Raw genomic sequence first — 17,180 nt, 5'->3', positions numbered from 1 at the left:
AATGTTGAGCCTCAGATTGGATTCACGAGCACACCCGAAGTCAACTGCAGCGCGTGTAACCCTTAACTCGTGCTCCTCTCATTTCTTATTCATTTCACACCCGTTAATATGGAAATGCATCTGTGTTGTAACAGCAGAGCTAATGTGATGTGCTCTTTTGAGGCGACCAGCAGAAAGCCAAAAAGTCATTCCAGTGTCGACTTGTAGCAACAGAATTACACGTTTGCCACCAAATTAGTAATTTGATTTCATCAATCCACAGATATAATATATAATGTGATTATTAGTGAGCTTTGGAGCTGCTGATAGGTGTATTTTGTTTACATTTTTATAGAGTCGGGCTTTCTGTTTCCACCTGTTTCAATTCAATTCAATTCAGTTTATTTGTATAGCCCAATTTCACAAATTACAAATTTGTCTCGGAGTGCTTTACAATCTGTACACATAGACATCCCTGCCCCAAACCTCACATCGGACCAGGAAAAACTCCCAAATAACCCTTCAGGGGGGGGAAAAAAGGGAAGAAACCTTCAGGAGAGCAACAGAGGAGGATCCCTCTCCAGGATGGACAGGTGCAATAGATGTAATGTGTACAGAAGGACAGATTTAGAGTTTAAATACATTCAATGAATATGACAGAGTGTATGAATAGTTCATAGTAGGCATATTCCACGATGGAGACCTCCATGATCCATCAGGCAGATGGAGGTAGAGAGGAGGAGTGGGCGGAGTCTCAACAGTGGGCGGAGTCTCAACAGGACAGTGGCGTAGTCGGTAGCAGGAATTCCACGACCCAGACCTCGATGATCCATCAGCAGATAGGATCTATGTCGTCTCATAGGGTCCGATGACCCCATGAGATGTGAAGTCAAAAGGACTCCGGGGAGAAAGCAGAGTTAGTAACGTGTGATTGAGAGATGAAAATTCATCCCTAAGGAGAGAAAAAAGAGGAGATAGGTACTCAGTGCATCCTAAACGTCCCCCGGCAGCTATAAGCCTATAGCAGCATATCAAGGGGCTGGACCAGGTGAACCTGATTCAGCCCGAACTATAAGCTCTGTCAAAGAGGAAGGTCTTAAGTCTACTTTTAACCCTTGTGTTGCCTTCGGGTCATTTTGACCCGATTCAATATTTAACCCTCCTGTCGCCTTCGGGTCAATTTGACCCGATTCAATGTTTAATGTCGGTGTTCTTTCGGGAGTCAACAAACAAACATAAAGTACCTCACACTTAAACTTGGAAAACAATATTAATTCTAATAATTTTCTGGAGATTTTAATAGCTGGGGTCATATTGACCTCAAGGGTAAAATATGTTAGTAAATATAAAGGTAACAGGAGGGTGAAACATTGAATCGGGTCAAAATGACCCGAAGGCAACACAAGGGTTAAATGAGGTGACTGTGTCTGCCTCCCGGACTGAAGGTGGAAGCTGGTTCCATAAAAGAGGAGCTCGATAACTAAAGGCTCTGGCTCCCATTCTACTTTTTAAGACTCTAGGAACTACAAGTAGTCCCGCATTTAGTGAGCGTAGCTCTCTAGTGAGGCAATATGGTACGACAAGCTCCTTAAGATATGATGTTTCCAGTCGTTATGCTAAGCTAGGCTAACCACATCCCGACTCCAGCTCCATCTTACACAGACTTGAGGTTATTATCCAAACCGTAACCCTGAACCTCTCATGAGGTTGCTTTTCATTTACATTAAATGATCTGTTCTGGAATTTATAACTTTATTAGTGAGACAACTAATTCAATTTTATTGTTAATGCTTTTAGCCCCCTCACAAAATGGTTGGATCAAAGAGATCCTAAATCACATCAAACTAATTTATTGTATTTTATTTTATTTGCCCATTCAGACAGCAGAGGTCTAAATCATTTGCCAAGAACTGGAAGCCATATATTGAATATCTGAATTAAGCTACCATTTTCGATATGATAACATAATAAAAGTAGTTAAGCGATTTGGAGGGAAAGCATCAATCAGGTATGGTGTGAAACATAAATATCTATTTTCATTTCTCAAAATCATTTATTATAATAGAACAAGCAGAGTTTCTAAATATGAAGCTTTACTAAAGCTTAAAATATACAAACAACAATGGGAACGCAATGATTGCACTGTATCTAGAGATATGTCTCCCCCTACTGGCGCTAAATAGACATTACATCCATCGACATTTTCCGTCGCGAGGTGATGATGACAGTTGCGTGAGGAAGCGCGACACACTCCAACAACAACAACAGAGCCCCGGTTGCACAAGCGTCCGAGGAGGACAGCAGGAAGACAGGTCTCTTAGAAACTGCAGACATGTCTCTTCTGCGGTTATCTGCTCCGGCCAGCAGGCTTGTACTGTCCAAGAGTTTAGCTGCAGAATCCGTCTTTAAAGGTCAGTGTGCGCGTGTGTGTGTGCTATTAATAATGTCGCCTTTTTTCTTGTGAGCCAAAAGTAAATTTGCAAACCGGAAGTTGTAACTTGTTAGTGTTGTATACTCCCTACGGCGTGATACATAATGACTAGCTAACGGTTACGTAATATATATTGTTGTAGCTAAAGTAAGTAACGTCTGCTAAGGTTAAATGTAGTTAGGTCTTTTATCAGTCACTGTATCCGACATTGTGCCGCTGACTGCTGGTTATTGAGTGGGCTTTTATTCTGAAATCCTCGCCATCCACGCGGTCTCCGGTGTGTATCGCGCAGGTTGTTTCCGGGCAGCCAGCGGAGCGGTGAAGGACAAGGAGCCGCTGAAGAAGGCCAAAACCCCGCAGGGTCGGTTTGACGGCCCCGAGGAAGCGAGCCAAGCTGCTCTGCAAAGTGAGAACCAGGAAGGGGGGGGAATTCTCTGGATTTTTTTATTTGGCCTCAAATGTGTTACTCAGGGATTTGCAGGAACAAACTAAATATCTAACGGAGCACATTGCAAAAGGGGGAGAAACAGTGTTGTTTGTCACCATGACGAGCACAAACAACGCGTCTGAGGCTGTGCTCACATGGTCATATTATATAGACACTCATAATAATAATTAGAGATGCGCAGTATTTTTGTGGGTGACGTATTGTCTTCCAATAAATATAGAATTAAATGTTTCAATCTAAAAGTTGAGCCTTTTCCAATTCCCATTTCAATAACATATCGGACCAGTTGTTGGACCTCAAATTCCATATCAGTGTAACCAGTAAAACATGTGTATTTGCTTATTTACGTAGAATCTGATCATAATGCCTCATTATAAACACATGATGTTCACATTGTCCCATATATACACATGAACTGGTCGTTTTGTACAGTAAATACACTTCGGTGCACTTAGCTCAAACAAATGCAGTCAGTGTAATAGAAGATTCCAGCAGTAAATTCAGATCTAGTTGCAACTGTTTTTAGAGGCTTTAGTTCGCTGAAGCAGTTGCGGGAGGAAAATCATCCAAGTTTTTCAAGTTGAATATTTCTCTTGTTGTCCTTCAGAGTTCCCCGATGACGTGAACCCCAAAACCAAGGAGATGGGGGGTCCTCGGGGACCAGAGCCGACCCGCTACGGAGACTGGGAGAGGAAAGGCCGCTGTGTGGACTTCTAGTTCCATACATGTAAAAAGAAAGAAAATCACACCTGTGTTATGGAGATGTATATTTTAAACCAGTGCATGTTTTTTCCGTTCACTCAAGTTTGAGAAGCGAGGTGAGACTAAGGTTGAAAGTGTTTATTATTGGTACTGTATTCATACTGACAGAACATGTACACCAGTCTGCAGACTAATGGACAGCTTAACATTGTATAGATCCGCAATGTTTAAATTATTTTTTAAATATGTGAAGCTCCAAGACCTGTTTTGTACATTGATTGTTTGACCATGTGGAGTTACCAAAAGAATGTCTCAAATAAAATAAAAAAGTAAAACCAGACCACATCTGTTTGTTTTTTTACAGAATAAATAAAGTTAAATCAGTTGTCCTACTAACACTCTCAAACACATCCTTTATTGATAGGTTACAGGTTGATGTTTTTTTTAAAGGTATTTGGTGTATATGTTCTTGTTTTGTTGTGTGTGGGTGGGCCCTAGTTTCAGAAATAATATATTTGCAATTGCGGGGTGGAAAACTGCAATATGCAGTATTCAGATGTATATGCACTTGTTATTGTGTCTGCTAAGGGGCAGCAGAGAGCCACACATGCCTACTGCTGTTTCGTATTGAACTCGTGTTGCCTTCATGTACCCTCAGCAATATTGTAACAATGTATATTTTAACCCTTCAAATCTGTACAAGTTGTACGAATGTTGCGCTCACGGAGGCGACGGAAAAGCGATAATTTTCGTACGGTCCCTATCATATGTAACGGGGGTGTAACTCAATCTCAGGAATACAAAAGTAAAGACATACACGACTAACAAACGCGGGAAAGACGGAGTTAGAGGAAAAGCACCTGAAGGCAGCACGATGGACGAGGAAGGGGTGGGTGGAGGCTGCAAGCAACAAAGCGGCTGTGAAGCTTCAACAACTGGACGCGCCGAGCTAACGGTGTTACACGTTGTAAGTACCCGCCATTTGTATTGTTCCGACACCGAGGCAGAGCTGTAGCTGCAGCCTGAGCGGGGTGTTGGTCTGCCCGCGTGGGTTCTCGTTAAATGTCCAACGTTATTGTGGTTGGTCTGACCATCCCGAGTGGCCACACACTTCTGGTGAAAGGGACGCCGAATGTAAGAGACGCTTCCAAAAAACAGTGATGGAGCTTAAGTTTGCTTCCTTGTGGTTGTGAGACGCACCAATTACAAGATGTGTTGTCAATAAGTTAAATACGTGTTGGACATTTTGTGCAAAATCTAAAAGCAAAACAATATAGTTGCTGCTGCATTTTTTCTTTTCGGTTTTTATGTTTGCTTGCAGCAGAGTTACCGGCGTTACACCGGTATTCAAACCTACTGGTTTCCCTACGCGTGCGTGCGTTGTGTTCTCTTAACATCTGCAGCGGGGCTCTGTCTCGCTCACCAGATTCGTCACACATTCACAAACATATTGATGGAGATCTTCAAGCCACCGTTCATATCCATTTCGGCGATTACGATTGTATAAGTGAGCAGTGCATCACAGCCACGGTATGCAGAAATACATTTTCGAAAAAATAAAAATTAAAAGATCGCCCGACCTGGTTTCGATCTCTTTCACGCAAAAGGAGACTGCACTCAAAGACGCGCAGTGCCACCAGATATTAGTTTCAACTCAAGTAATTTATATATTGATCCATTAAGTCACATTTATTATGTTTTCATGGGAACGGTTTGGTCGAAGGGATCTGAAACAACTGGTTACCTTGAGCGGATATGTACACTTTGAAACATGTTGAGCGATGCTTGTTCGCAACGCAACAACCACACAATACCGACGCATTTTGACAACAACTAATTGACTTATTCAGCGATGCTTTTATAAATAATATTCAGACTATCATAATACAAAAATTGTATTGATAAACTGTATTTACATATTCCACGAGTTTAGCAAATGCTTCACGTTGTCAAAATGCGTCGGTATTGTGTGGTTGTTGCGTTGCGAACAAGCATCGCTAAACATGTTTCAAAGTGTACATATCCGCTCAAGGTAACCAGTTGTTTCAGATCCCTTCGACCAAACCGTTCCCATGAAAACATAAGAAATGTGACTTAATGGATCAATATATAAATTACTTGAGTTGAAACTAATATCTGGTGGCACTGCGCGTCTTTGAGTGCAGTCTCCTTTTGCGTGAAAGAGATCGAAACCAGGTCGGGCGATCTTTTTATTTTTATTTTTTTCGAAAATGTATGTCTTCATACGTGGCTGTGATGCGCTGCTCACTTATACAATCGTAATCGCCGAAATGGATATGAACGGTGGCTTGAAGATCTCCAGCAATATGTTTGTGAATGTGTGACGAATCTGGTGAGCGAGACAGAGCCCCGCTGCAGATGTTAAGAGAACACAACGCACGCACGCGTAGGGAAACCAGTAGGTTTGAAAACCAGTAGGGGTGTAACACCGGAACAACCCGTGGGTAAACTTGCGTGGACCGCCATGACTTCTAATACACATGACTCATGACAACGGGGCACATGAAGCATTTCAGTTTCATCTGGGATTCAACACTATTTTTGATAACGTGAGGTTATTATGCATGTTACATTTTCAAATATTACTACGGAATATGAGAAGTTTACCAGTTTTTGTTGTTGTAATTGTACCAAATAAGTGCCCCCTAAGATGTGAAATGGAAAGAAAACAAATATATATTAATAGAGATACTGTATTTAAAATGCCTATGTATGTAATAGATCATAAGCATCTTGAGTGTCTAGAAAAGTGCTATATAAATTATAAGATGAAGCATTTTAAACTAAAATGTATAGTTCAATGTTCATATATCTGTCATTTTAATGCTCAAACAGTCCCTGCATGGTGTGTCGCAGACACTGCTGTCTTTTACATATTTATAGGCACACAATGCAGCTGAGCCAGCACCTTTTTTCTTAAAAACATCACAATAGTGAATAGGAGACAATAGTCTGTTGGGTTCTCGACGGGATGCGTCCAACGTCTCTGACTGGTTCGCCGCGGCGGATGGACAGCCGCTCTTCCTCTCGGTGCAGTGAGCACGGGCAGGTCTGAGCATGCAGTCTTAATGAGATCGGTCAGGTGAGGAGCGTATCGTTTCGCTGCCTGGACCCGGCTGCTTAGTGACCCCACACCAACAGGTAGAGAATCTCTCTCTCTCTCTCTCTGTGTCTGTCTCTGTGTGTGTGTGTGTGTTCCACTATGTAACCATTGTTTACATGGAGTGCGTTATTTATATGATGCACACTAAGCAGCACATTTTACGGTGTGAAAATCGGATCAGCCGTGTTCTCTGGGGACACTGTTTCTAAATGACATGGTCAAGGTTTCTAGGCTGACATCGTTTTCCTTGTGGCTCGAGGTTTAGCTCAATGTTTTGGTTGTGCAGCACGTTACCATTGATTCAGTCACTTTAGAGCCAGCTATTTCCCTCAGGAGTCGGTGGCTGCCAAAAACGGAGCTAAAAGAGAGTGAATATGTCCGCATCTGTTGTAGCGCATCGGTTGGGTCCATCTGGTTTTGTTGCGTGAAGTTTGTGGCTCGGGGTTCATTATGAATGTCCCCTATTTTTTATTTTTTTATTTGCGCAGCTGAAACCAAATAATTTGTTCCCTAAAAAGTTACTGAAACAATAAATTATCAGAATTGGTGGCAGTTGGGTCTTAAATTCGCAATCCTCAAGATTGGTTGATTTCAAATGTACTCCTTTTTACGAACAGTTTGTCCAAATGTGTATTCATGTACCTCATAATGCTTTTTATATTTGAGATGTTTCTCTACAGGGCTTGTACAAAAACAATACAGTAGTCCATGTGTATGCGTTTACAGATAGTTGCATTGTGGAGGTTAGATATTGGCTTTCCACCGGTTACACCTAAAGTCTAAGTGCTTATACCTGTTGCATTTCTGATTCTTCACAGTTCATTTTGTTTGAACGCCCTCTGGCGTGTCAGAGAATAATGCAGCTCAGAGAGTATAAAGACTTCAGTTTGTAAACAGGTCACAGTTATATGTCAGATGCCATAAACTGTTGTTTCTCGTCTCCTCACAGTTCTCCTGTGCGGGTCTCGACTCCGCAACATGACGGTCGTTCTTGAGGAGACGTGGGACGAAAAGCCACGCCACAAGCTCTCACTTCCTTCAAGGTGCACCGATGAAACCAAAACGAATCCAATAACGCAAAGCAGCCAATTGTAACTCTTTTTTTAAATCTGAAAGTTAATGAGTTGTTCTGTTCCCTCTTTAGTTGACAGGACCTTCCTTCTTTTAACTTTGTCCGATGGAACGCAACCCGAGGTGGAAGATGCATCTCCCAGAGTTTAAACCTGGCCCGGGATGGCCGAGTCCTACTCCCAAAGACGTGGAGAGAGGTGAGGTGGAGAGAGGGCGGGACAGAGGAGAACCGCACAAAGGTGTCACCATGGCGCCCACGTCCAGGTGTCTGACCGGCAGACGGTACGTAACGAGGAGGCCTCTGTTTCCCGCAGAGCAACACGCCTCCATCTTAAAGAAGACGCATCCACAGAAGCACACAGAGAAGGTGAGGAGGATTTATTTACTCATTTAGTTACCTTCGCATTGAAAATGCGGAAGGTTATGTTTTGATCGCCGTGTATTTATTTATTTATTTGTATGCGTGTTCCTCGCATAACAAAAAAAGTTTTAAACCGAATCGCATGAAATTTGGTGGGATGATTGGTTATTATCCGGGGACCATTTGATTAAATGTTGGGATCGATCGGGTCAAAGGTCAAGGTCAAGGTCATGAAAAGGTCAAAATCTTCTTGAATCGCATGAAATTTAGTGGGATGATTAGTTATTATCCGGGGACCATTTGATTAGATTTTGGGATCAATTGGGTCAAAGGTCACGGTCATGGAAAGGTCCAAATCTTTTTACCATAGCACGGTAAATTTGTATCCAATTGGCATGCAACTAATGCCAACATGTTCATAATTCAATGCCCAATCTTGTGATATGCGAAGGTATGCGCTCTACCGAGTGCCCGTTCTAGTTGAATATGTTTTTTTCTTTTTTCCTTCACCTCACTTTTCTGTAAAAACCTAGTCAGACGTAGTATTTCCCATATAACATGGCTCAAGTGTGTACTGAATATCATCGCACTAATATAAAGAGATTACTTGTGCACACACACACAGATATTTTGTACCCGTCTTGTTTCGTCAACTTTCTTCATCATTTATTTTGCAAAACAGACGGGAAAAAATGTCTTGAAATATCCCATGCACGATCTATAAAGGAATGTTATAGAAAATATATCTAACAAAATAGAGAATCAAAGTTCTTATTTTAAAATATTCGTAATCTTTACAATAATAGTCATTTTACGCTACAGAGTCATTGTACTTTGAGAAAGGGGTGTAATATTCAGAGAAAACATTTTTTTTTTAGATATAAAACTTGTGCATGAGCCATTAGTTATGTCTGTGTATTATATATTTGAGTGTGGAGCCAGTTGACCACAGGTGGCAGTGTGTATTCGTGTGGTGGTTAGTTTATATGTGGGGCACAGGTGCAACTGACAGAGGTAATGATGTATGGGTGACGGGGAGATCCCACGGTTTCTACCGCAAGCAACACACACCAGAGGGAGACCAGGAAGTTAATATATATACAGTAGGGAACTGTAATTATACGGGAACCTCACTCAACGACACAAACGGCCTGTAATCTCTTTGTTAAAGTGAGTAAGGAACAGCATCTTCTTCCGCACCCAGCAAAGGGATTATAAATCAGAAAAGTACATTTTCGAAAGTTGGAATGTTTTGCAAGTTTAGTCATAAATTAACAAGTAAGGAACTGCAGCTCTTCACTTTACATGCCAGCTAAAGCGAGTGCACCCATAAACACATTTATGGTATATGACACAAAATGTAGCATCTTTTTACGATATCAGTTTAGTCTTTTCTACAAGTTTTTTTTTAGATTTAAAGCTATGATCTCGGATTTGTTTCTCTCTGAATATTACCCTCCTCCCCCTGCTCTGTAATTCATTAATTAATGTATTTATTACAGACCATGACCCTTATATGCCATTAAAGTTTTTCTCATAAAATAAAATAAAACATTCCAAGTTTCTCTTCTATTTTTAACTTGATTCTTTCGGTGATGCCGGATTAGAGCCATGACAGAACTTTTATATTACTGAGTCTTTAACAGACAGCAGTGTTCCAGTGTTGTGTTCTAATGTCAGTTTCCTGCCTCGTAGGAGAAACACTTGGGTGTTGGCAGCGGAGAAGACGAGCAGCAACGCGCTGACGCCAACATCTTAACCGGACCAAGAGTGGAGCTGACCCCAGAGAGCTTCAGCCTCTCTCACAGTGACGTCTTTAGAACTGAACCGGGTTCAGCCCTGGGGGTCTCGGATCTCGGGGCCACGCTGCGGGTCTCGGATCTCGGGGCCAAGCTGCGCCATGAAGAACACGCTTCTGGACACCCCGGCAGCAGATCCGCTCAACGGAGCCTCTCCAGCTCCGCCCTGGAGGTCCAGAGACTGAGCCCACCTCGTAGGCCGCAGCTGACCTCCACTGTCCTGTATCCTACCTACACCCCTCGCTCAGGGCACTCCACGCCAGGCCAGACCCAGGTCAGACTGAAGGGGAGGGAGAGAGGGACCTTCTCTTCCGGGGGAGACGTAAAGGGACTCCCGATGTCCCCGCATCAGGCGAACTACTGGGCCTGTGCCATCCCCAAAGCTTTGCCTCCATCTCCAGACAGACACTCTGCAGGCTGGGACCCAAACAGGGAGTACCAGGCCTTGCTGGACTACACCTACCCGCTGAGACCAGGACAGGTGGTCTGTGAGGGGGACGGCTCCAAGCTCCGGAGTGACTCCCTCCTCCAAACAGGCCGCCACCTGCAGGACTCTGGGATCGAACTGGACCACCTCTGTAGCTCCACCAGCCTGTCGGGGTTGGACTTCTCTCTCGGCGCGGGTCACAGGTCACTTGACAAGCAGGGGTTCAACAAGTCATCAGAAGGTCCAGACCCCATGGATCTGTCCCTGGACAGTTCTGACTGCATTAGGAACGAAGGTGGAATGAGTCTGTCTGACGGCCACTCCTCCAGCTCCGCCGCCTCCTCCCGATGCGCCAGCGCTCTCCCGCGGCCCAGGGGTGCGTGCAGGGAAATGGACGAGGAGTTCCGGCCCCTTCCGGATCAACTGGAGGAGCTGCAGCTGCTGTCCAGACGGGTCAGTGCTGAAGGACACACTGGTGCCCTAACCCGTTCAAACCCTAACCCACTACCTACGTTGCATTAATGAGGATATCTCAGAGAATGCAGACTCAAATAATGTTTTATAAATATGTGTGTGTGTCTAGAGATGATTCAAAATGTTGAATTTGCATTTGGTAGCTGGTCCAGGGAACTCTCAGCATGAGGACCAGAGAGGTGTCATTGCAAGTGAAGGAGGCCATGAGAAGGACACAACTCGGCAGCTTTATTGTCAATTCCTCGACATGTACCAAACATACAGAGGAGTTGAAAAAAGTGTTCCTCTACAGTCCAACATATAAAGTAGATACAAAATAAACTAGAACGGGCACTCGGTAGAGCGCATACCTTCGCATATCACACGATTGGGCATAGAATTATGAACAGTTTGGCATTAGTTGCATGCCAATTGGATAGACATTGACCACGCTATGGTAAAAAGAAGATGTTGACCTTTTCATGGCCTTGACCTTTGACCCGATCGATCCCAAAATCTAATCAAATGGTCCCCGGATAATAACCAATCATCCCACCAAATGTCATGCGATTCAGGAAGATGTTGACCTTTTCATGACGTTGACCTTTGACCCGATCGATCCCAAAATCTAATCAAAAGGTCCCCGGATAATAACCAATCATCCCACTAAATTCCATGCGATTCGGTTTAATACTTTTTGACTTATGCGAGGAACACGCATACAAATAAATAAATAAATACACGGCGATCAAAACATAACCTTCTGCATTTTCAATGCGAAGGTAATGAATAAACTATCATTTCTGTATTTAGCTGCAGTCAGACATATGGAGTCTTAAAAGAGAGGAGGGAGAGAGTTCAGCTTCCTAGCCTGGTGTTTCTGTTTCTGGTGGTGCGAGCACGGGGGCTCCGGTATCTTCTCCCAGAGGCCAGGCGGCTGAAGAGACTGTGTGTGTGTGGGGGGGGGGGCTGGAGTCGCTCACAGTCATGGTCACTCTGCGGGTGAGGCGGGTGTCATATCTGTCCTCCAGGGCGAGGAGTGAAGCACCAAGGATCCTTCCAGCCGTGTTCCCTATGCGCTGCAGTGCTCTCCTGCTGTAGTCAGTGCGGCTTCTTCCGCCCCACACAGTGATACAGTTTGCCAGGAGGCTCTCAATGGTGCCTCGTGTATCTGGGTGTACTTGTATATCATGAACAGTGAAACGCGACGTTATTCAGCTTTAATCATCAGCCGTCTCTGCGTCATCTCATGCTGAAGACATGAGTGTTTGGTCCATGTGTGCAGGTGAGGGATGTGACTGCCCAGCTGAGCCGGCCTTTCACAACCAGCTGGGAGTCTTTGGAGCCAGGCGCCACCCCCACCCTGTCCCCCATCCCGCCTGAGAAACGGGAGGCCGAAGACGATGACGAGGAGGAGGAGGAGGAGGAGGCTACAGTCAGAGAGCTGGCTGGTGGCAATCAAGACCCAGATGAAGGAAAAGATGAGATGGGCAGAGAGGACAGGAGTGCTGCTCACACCGGTATGATGGAGACTATTCCATCTTCAGTAATGAACGGGTGTAATTTAAATCTGGAAATAGAACATGGAACATTATTATCAGTAAGATTCTGGCCTATATTGTTGAATGGGTGAATAAATGTGCTGTTGGCTTATGCTAACCTATATTGATTCATATATATATATATATATGAATGCATATATATATAAGAATATGTAGACCACTGGCCAAAAGTTTTGAGTGATACCAATAATCATTTTCACAATGTTCGCTGCTTGTGTTTTTTTTAGATCTTTTTGTCCGATGTGAGCATACTTTGTGAGAATTTATATTCGTTTCACTCTCAAAAGTTTTGGTCTGTGTTGTATGTTTGTACATGTATTTATATTTTAAAAAAAATCTCCCTGATTTTGAATCTTTGTTCTGCATGTACAAAATAAAACAACATTGATTCGTAAAGAGGACTTTCTACAAGCTAAAAGCATGAAAGTAAATTCGAAAATATTGAGTTGTCCCCCATCTGACTGTAACGTGTGTATATATATATATATATAATAACTTTGTATGTATAGTTCTGATTTTCTTTGTCTAAGTTTGGTGAAAAATACGTCTCTGAAGTTTCTGCCTCCACCAACAACATATTGCAGGAGAGTTGGTTTGAGTTTGTTAAAGATGACCTCAATCTGTATCTTCTCCATCAGCAGCTGATCACAGGGACTCCGAGACAGTGAGGAGGACTTCTGGAGCCTGTGAGGAGCCTGGAGGAGACGGACGGGGGCCATTCAGTCCCGGGGAGGTGGAGGTTTTGGCGGAGCAGCTGTGCGGCCTCACCCTACCCGGCGGCCGGACGAGCAGCCGGGACGACCGGGAGGGAAGTGACTCCCTGATGCAACACATCCAGGTAGAGGCACGACCTTCCGGACGATCGTGTGACTGCAGTCCTCCGTACAAATGTGTGTGTGTGTGTTCGTGTTCCAGGTCTTCGGCTCACACCTGGAGCAGCTCATCCAGCAGCTATACGCGGTGTCTGAGAAGATGGAGCAGCTGGCTGCTCCCACGGTGGACATAGACGACGTGAAGTCGTCCCTTGCTGAGTATCAGGTGAGGACAGAACTCAAGGCCCGGGTATACTCCACAACGGATGCACATGTGCTTCTGTTGCTACCGCTTGATTTTCACCGGTGGGTTTGCGAAATAGAAAGATGTCTATAAGAAGAAGAAAAATATATATTAATTTTTTTATCAATGATGCAGTCAGCCCAGGGTTCGTACGGTCATGGAAAACCTGGAAGTCATGGAATTTTAAAATGGTCATTTGCAGGCCTGGAAAAGTCATGGAAAAAACTTAAATCATAAAAGTTTGGGAAAAGTCATGGAAATTTGTTATAATCACATATTCATTTACGCCGAGTTTGAAATAATTAATACTTTTTTTTTTAAAGAAAGACGCTCAAAATATAAGCCGGCGTACGCTATCAATACGCACAATTTTCAAAAAATGTCATGTTAATACCGAGATTTCAGTTTGGTCATGGAAATTTGGTTTAAAGTCATGGAAATCCACTGGTCAAAATGTGTAAGAACCCTGTCAGCCAATCACAACCCACCCTGAGACACAATAACGTGTTTTTTACTTGCAGCGACCTGTCGGTCACTGTAAGGCCGCCCGAAAGCGTACTCTGCTTGCTGGTTTATTTGACTCTAAAAGGAGCATAATTTACTAAATAAACATCATGCTGTATTGAAGAAGCTTTGAAACTAGAGATTAATAAGCTTTTGTTTATAATGTTTCCTGAGGTATTAAATCAAGTGAGAAGTAGGCTATTTTTTTCATAGACTTCCAAACATTGACAGCTTAACAAAACCAGTGGTTGGTTAGTCATTCCAACAATCACCAACTGTGGTTCGAGACATTTTTTTAGGAGATTTTTATAAGTAACAGATATAAAGATGGAGGTAACCATCGCGTTCGTGACGTTGAACGTGACAAAACAAAACACAGGAGTCTTTTTAAGTGTTTAAATAAATCTGCAATAAGCACTAATCTCGCTGGGAGAAACGAATGTCATGAAGAAACACATTTTCCTCTGCAAACCCAACCCGACATGGTGAGTTAATGAACCGCAACAAAGTGTCACTCACTTCATGCACATCCTGTTCTGCTGGCTCCTCCTTGACAGAGTTTTCAGAGAGAGGTGAGCAGCCACCAGCCCCTGACCGCCTGTGTTCTGCACACCGGATGGCTTCTCCTCGGCTGCATCAACAGCACGTCTCCACGTCAGTCCGCTCTCTCGCTCAAGTCATTAAGAACAAAACAGAAACGCCGCCCCGTCTGTTTATTTCCTCACTGTTGTGCTCTTTTTTGCATTCTCTGCATTCCCAGTTTTGAGAGACGCCCTGCTGTTGATCGAGAGGCGCCGCGGAGCCCTGGAGACCACCACCGAGCACTTCTTCTCCTCCATCCTGTCCGCCATGGACAGCCTCACCCGGCCCGGCCCGGTGCAACAGAGCAGGGGCCCTGCGGGGGCCCGGGGGGCCACTTTGTGAAGAGGCCGCACGCAGGACTCGTCTGTGACGGGTTTTAATCCACTGACCGCGTTGTCGTTGTCTTACATTCATTCAAATAATTCTGCTTCATAATACAAGGCTCTCACTTATGCGTCTTATATTTTCAACATGTTCGGGTCATGTGTGCCGGTCGGGTTTGATAGTATTAACGTCTGCTTGATTCTTGCTCTCCATTACGACGAGAAATCAGTAGGGAAACTGTTTAGCGTCTACACTGAACCGACCACAGTGATTGACAATGCATGGCAAATGTTCTATCATACTTTTGTTTACTCATGATTACAATCGCCATTGCTAATTCTGTAACTTCTAATGGACACAGGAAAAACAGTTTGAACATGTTGAGTGGAATGATGGGTGTTTATTTTATTACTTTGTCTATTTCATCTGAAGATTTCTCCTAAAATCACCAAAAGATACCATTTGATGATTCCTGATTTGCCTATTTAAATACAATTCAATTCAGTGTATTTTGTATAGCCCAATATCACAAATTACTAATTTGCCTCAGAGGGCTTTACAATCTACACATACGACATCCCTGACCTTTAACCTCAAATCGGATCAGGAAAAACTCCCAAAAAATAGAAAAAAACCTTTCACATGGAAAAAAGGGAAGAAACCTTCTTCAACGTGTAATACAACGAACGTCTTAATGGAAGCAATTAACAAGGAAAGCTTCACGGTGATATTTATTAGTACATTTTCTTGCCCTATTCACCTCTAGTGTCTTCAAAATGTCATTTTACATCCTCCAGCCTCCACTTCTGGGGCACTTACCAAAAAGTTCCATTCCGATCTTTATTCTGAAGGTTTTGGTTTCAGATGTTTTTGTTCCTACATCACTTGTGTTACGGAATTAAAGAATATTGTATTTCAAAAAACATTGGTAGCTTTAAAGTCAAAATAAGAACATGGTAATAATGAATTATTACCAATTTAGATTGAACTTTTAGCGATTGTATCATTTCTATCAACACATTTTTTTTTTTTAATGGATAACTATTGTGGTGGCCAATCCATATTTGAGGACACGAACAGCTCTGTGCCTGCATCGCTCAGGTATCAATGACTTTGTAATGTGTTCTTATCAGCTGGTTTAACAGGACCGGTGGCCACCTCCCACCTGTCCAACATTACACCCATATCCTTTTGAGACATTTTCACTCATTCCAATGTCATGTGTTAAGGTAACAAATATGTTGAAGGCTCAGCTCACCCTGCGGCTAGAACTCTATGACGTTGCTGCCTCCACCACAAAAATATGTACATGATTGGAAGTTAGTTTGTGGTTCCCATGGCATTGCCAAATGATCCACCATGTGATTTATTTCACTCATATCCCCTTTGGTTTTGTCTCATTGTCTCATTAAATCAAGCAGTGTTTTTAAATCGTGCACTTGCTGTATTGTGTGCTATCTGGTAAGGTTGCTGAACTGACAGGCCGATCCGGTCAAACTCGCTTATGTTTTTTAAAACATTGGTGTCGACTTGGTTTTCGGGTAATTTGGGAAAGCGTTCGCTTTGCATTCCAGATGGAGTTTTGGTTTCGGGGATGTTGGGGTTGGAGACTTGTGGCCCCCACGCGGACATCAACACAGACAGGAAGACGTGGATCAGAGACATAGTTGAACCAAGTTATTGTTTTGTAAGTCTCAAGTCTCGGCACTCAAGCAAAGTCATACACTTTTGAGTTTTGAGTCCTAGACTAGTCACATTGCGCTCATCACCCGATGTAATGTAATTTTAACAACGAAGAGTGTTAAACTTGTAAATTCACATAAATCACACAGCATTGAAATGAGTTGTACAATGTCTCCTTACGTGTGTCATTGCTGCGAAAACATTTGTTTACTGACTCCGCCTCCGGGTTACAGGTGCTGCCATGAGCTTCCTGTTCACCCCTCCGCCCTAAAACAATCAACCCTGTGACGTCACAATCATGACTCATGACACGCAGGTGAATTGGAACCGACGTGTTTGCGATGACATGGCAGTGTGTATTTTATTGTCACTAATAAATACTGTTGGCGACTAAAGGGGCAATAACAAATTAAAGCCACGGATGTAATAAAAAGGGAACCAACGCGTGCAGTTGAACTGTGATAAACTGCAGAAAGTTGGTGCGTCAAGGTGCTCGAATGCAACTGGGATGTGACCGGAAATAATGCGTCGTTTTGGGGTTTTCTAGCATAAGAGAATTGCACAAAATACTCCTCATTAAGTTTTATGTTGAAATATTTCACCGGAAGTGGTGCGTAACATGCAGTTTGACACGGGGCACTGACTCCTCTTTGCCACGTTTCACTAAATGACGT

The 17,180-nt window shown here is 43.3% G+C and overlaps 2 protein-coding genes across 6 annotated transcripts; both read left to right on the top strand.

Moving 5' to 3' along the window:
• The first annotated feature begins 2,228 nt into the window (after positions 1 to 2,228).
• sdhaf4 (succinate dehydrogenase complex assembly factor 4) lies at positions 2,229 to 3,900 on the top strand. Its single transcript, XM_056435763.1, has 3 exons — positions 2,229 to 2,390; positions 2,703 to 2,816; positions 3,466 to 3,900. The coding sequence occupies exons 1-3, from the start codon at positions 2,312 to 2,314 to the stop codon at positions 3,573 to 3,575; spliced, it is 303 nt and encodes a 100-aa protein (XP_056291738.1). The 5' UTR covers positions 2,229 to 2,311; the 3' UTR covers positions 3,576 to 3,900.
• A 559-nt stretch (positions 3,901 to 4,459) lies between these two features.
• cep68 (centrosomal protein 68) lies at positions 4,460 to 16,259 on the top strand. Of its 5 annotated transcripts, none has more exons than XM_056436032.1 (10): positions 4,511 to 4,527; positions 6,516 to 6,722; positions 7,634 to 7,727; positions 7,829 to 8,122; positions 9,812 to 10,795; positions 12,081 to 12,315; positions 12,996 to 13,195; positions 13,273 to 13,395; positions 14,475 to 14,571; positions 14,678 to 16,259. In XM_056436032.1, exons 4-10 carry the CDS (start codon positions 7,862 to 7,864, stop codon positions 14,839 to 14,841), a joined length of 2,064 nt encoding a protein of 687 aa, XP_056292007.1. In that variant the 5' UTR covers positions 4,511 to 4,527; positions 6,516 to 6,722; positions 7,634 to 7,727; positions 7,829 to 7,861; the 3' UTR covers positions 14,842 to 16,259. The 5 variants fall into 5 exon arrangements, with proteins under 5 accessions (XP_056292008.1, XP_056292007.1, XP_056292009.1 ...); XM_056436034.1 differs by lacking the exon at positions 4,511 to 4,527 and adding an exon at positions 4,542 to 4,694; XM_056436036.1 differs by lacking the exon at positions 4,511 to 4,527 and having other exon boundaries at positions 5,850 to 6,722; positions 7,829 to 7,952; positions 8,070 to 8,122.
• The last annotated feature ends 921 nt before the right edge of the window (positions 16,260 to 17,180 follow it).

Source organism: Pseudoliparis swirei, chromosome 17 (assembly GCF_029220125.1).
Source record: "Pseudoliparis swirei isolate HS2019 ecotype Mariana Trench chromosome 17, NWPU_hadal_v1, whole genome shotgun sequence".
In the NCBI taxonomy this organism is placed as follows: Eukaryota; Metazoa; Chordata; class Actinopteri; order Perciformes; family Liparidae; genus Pseudoliparis; species Pseudoliparis swirei.
This window is presented reverse-complemented; position numbering and strand designations above follow the sequence as displayed.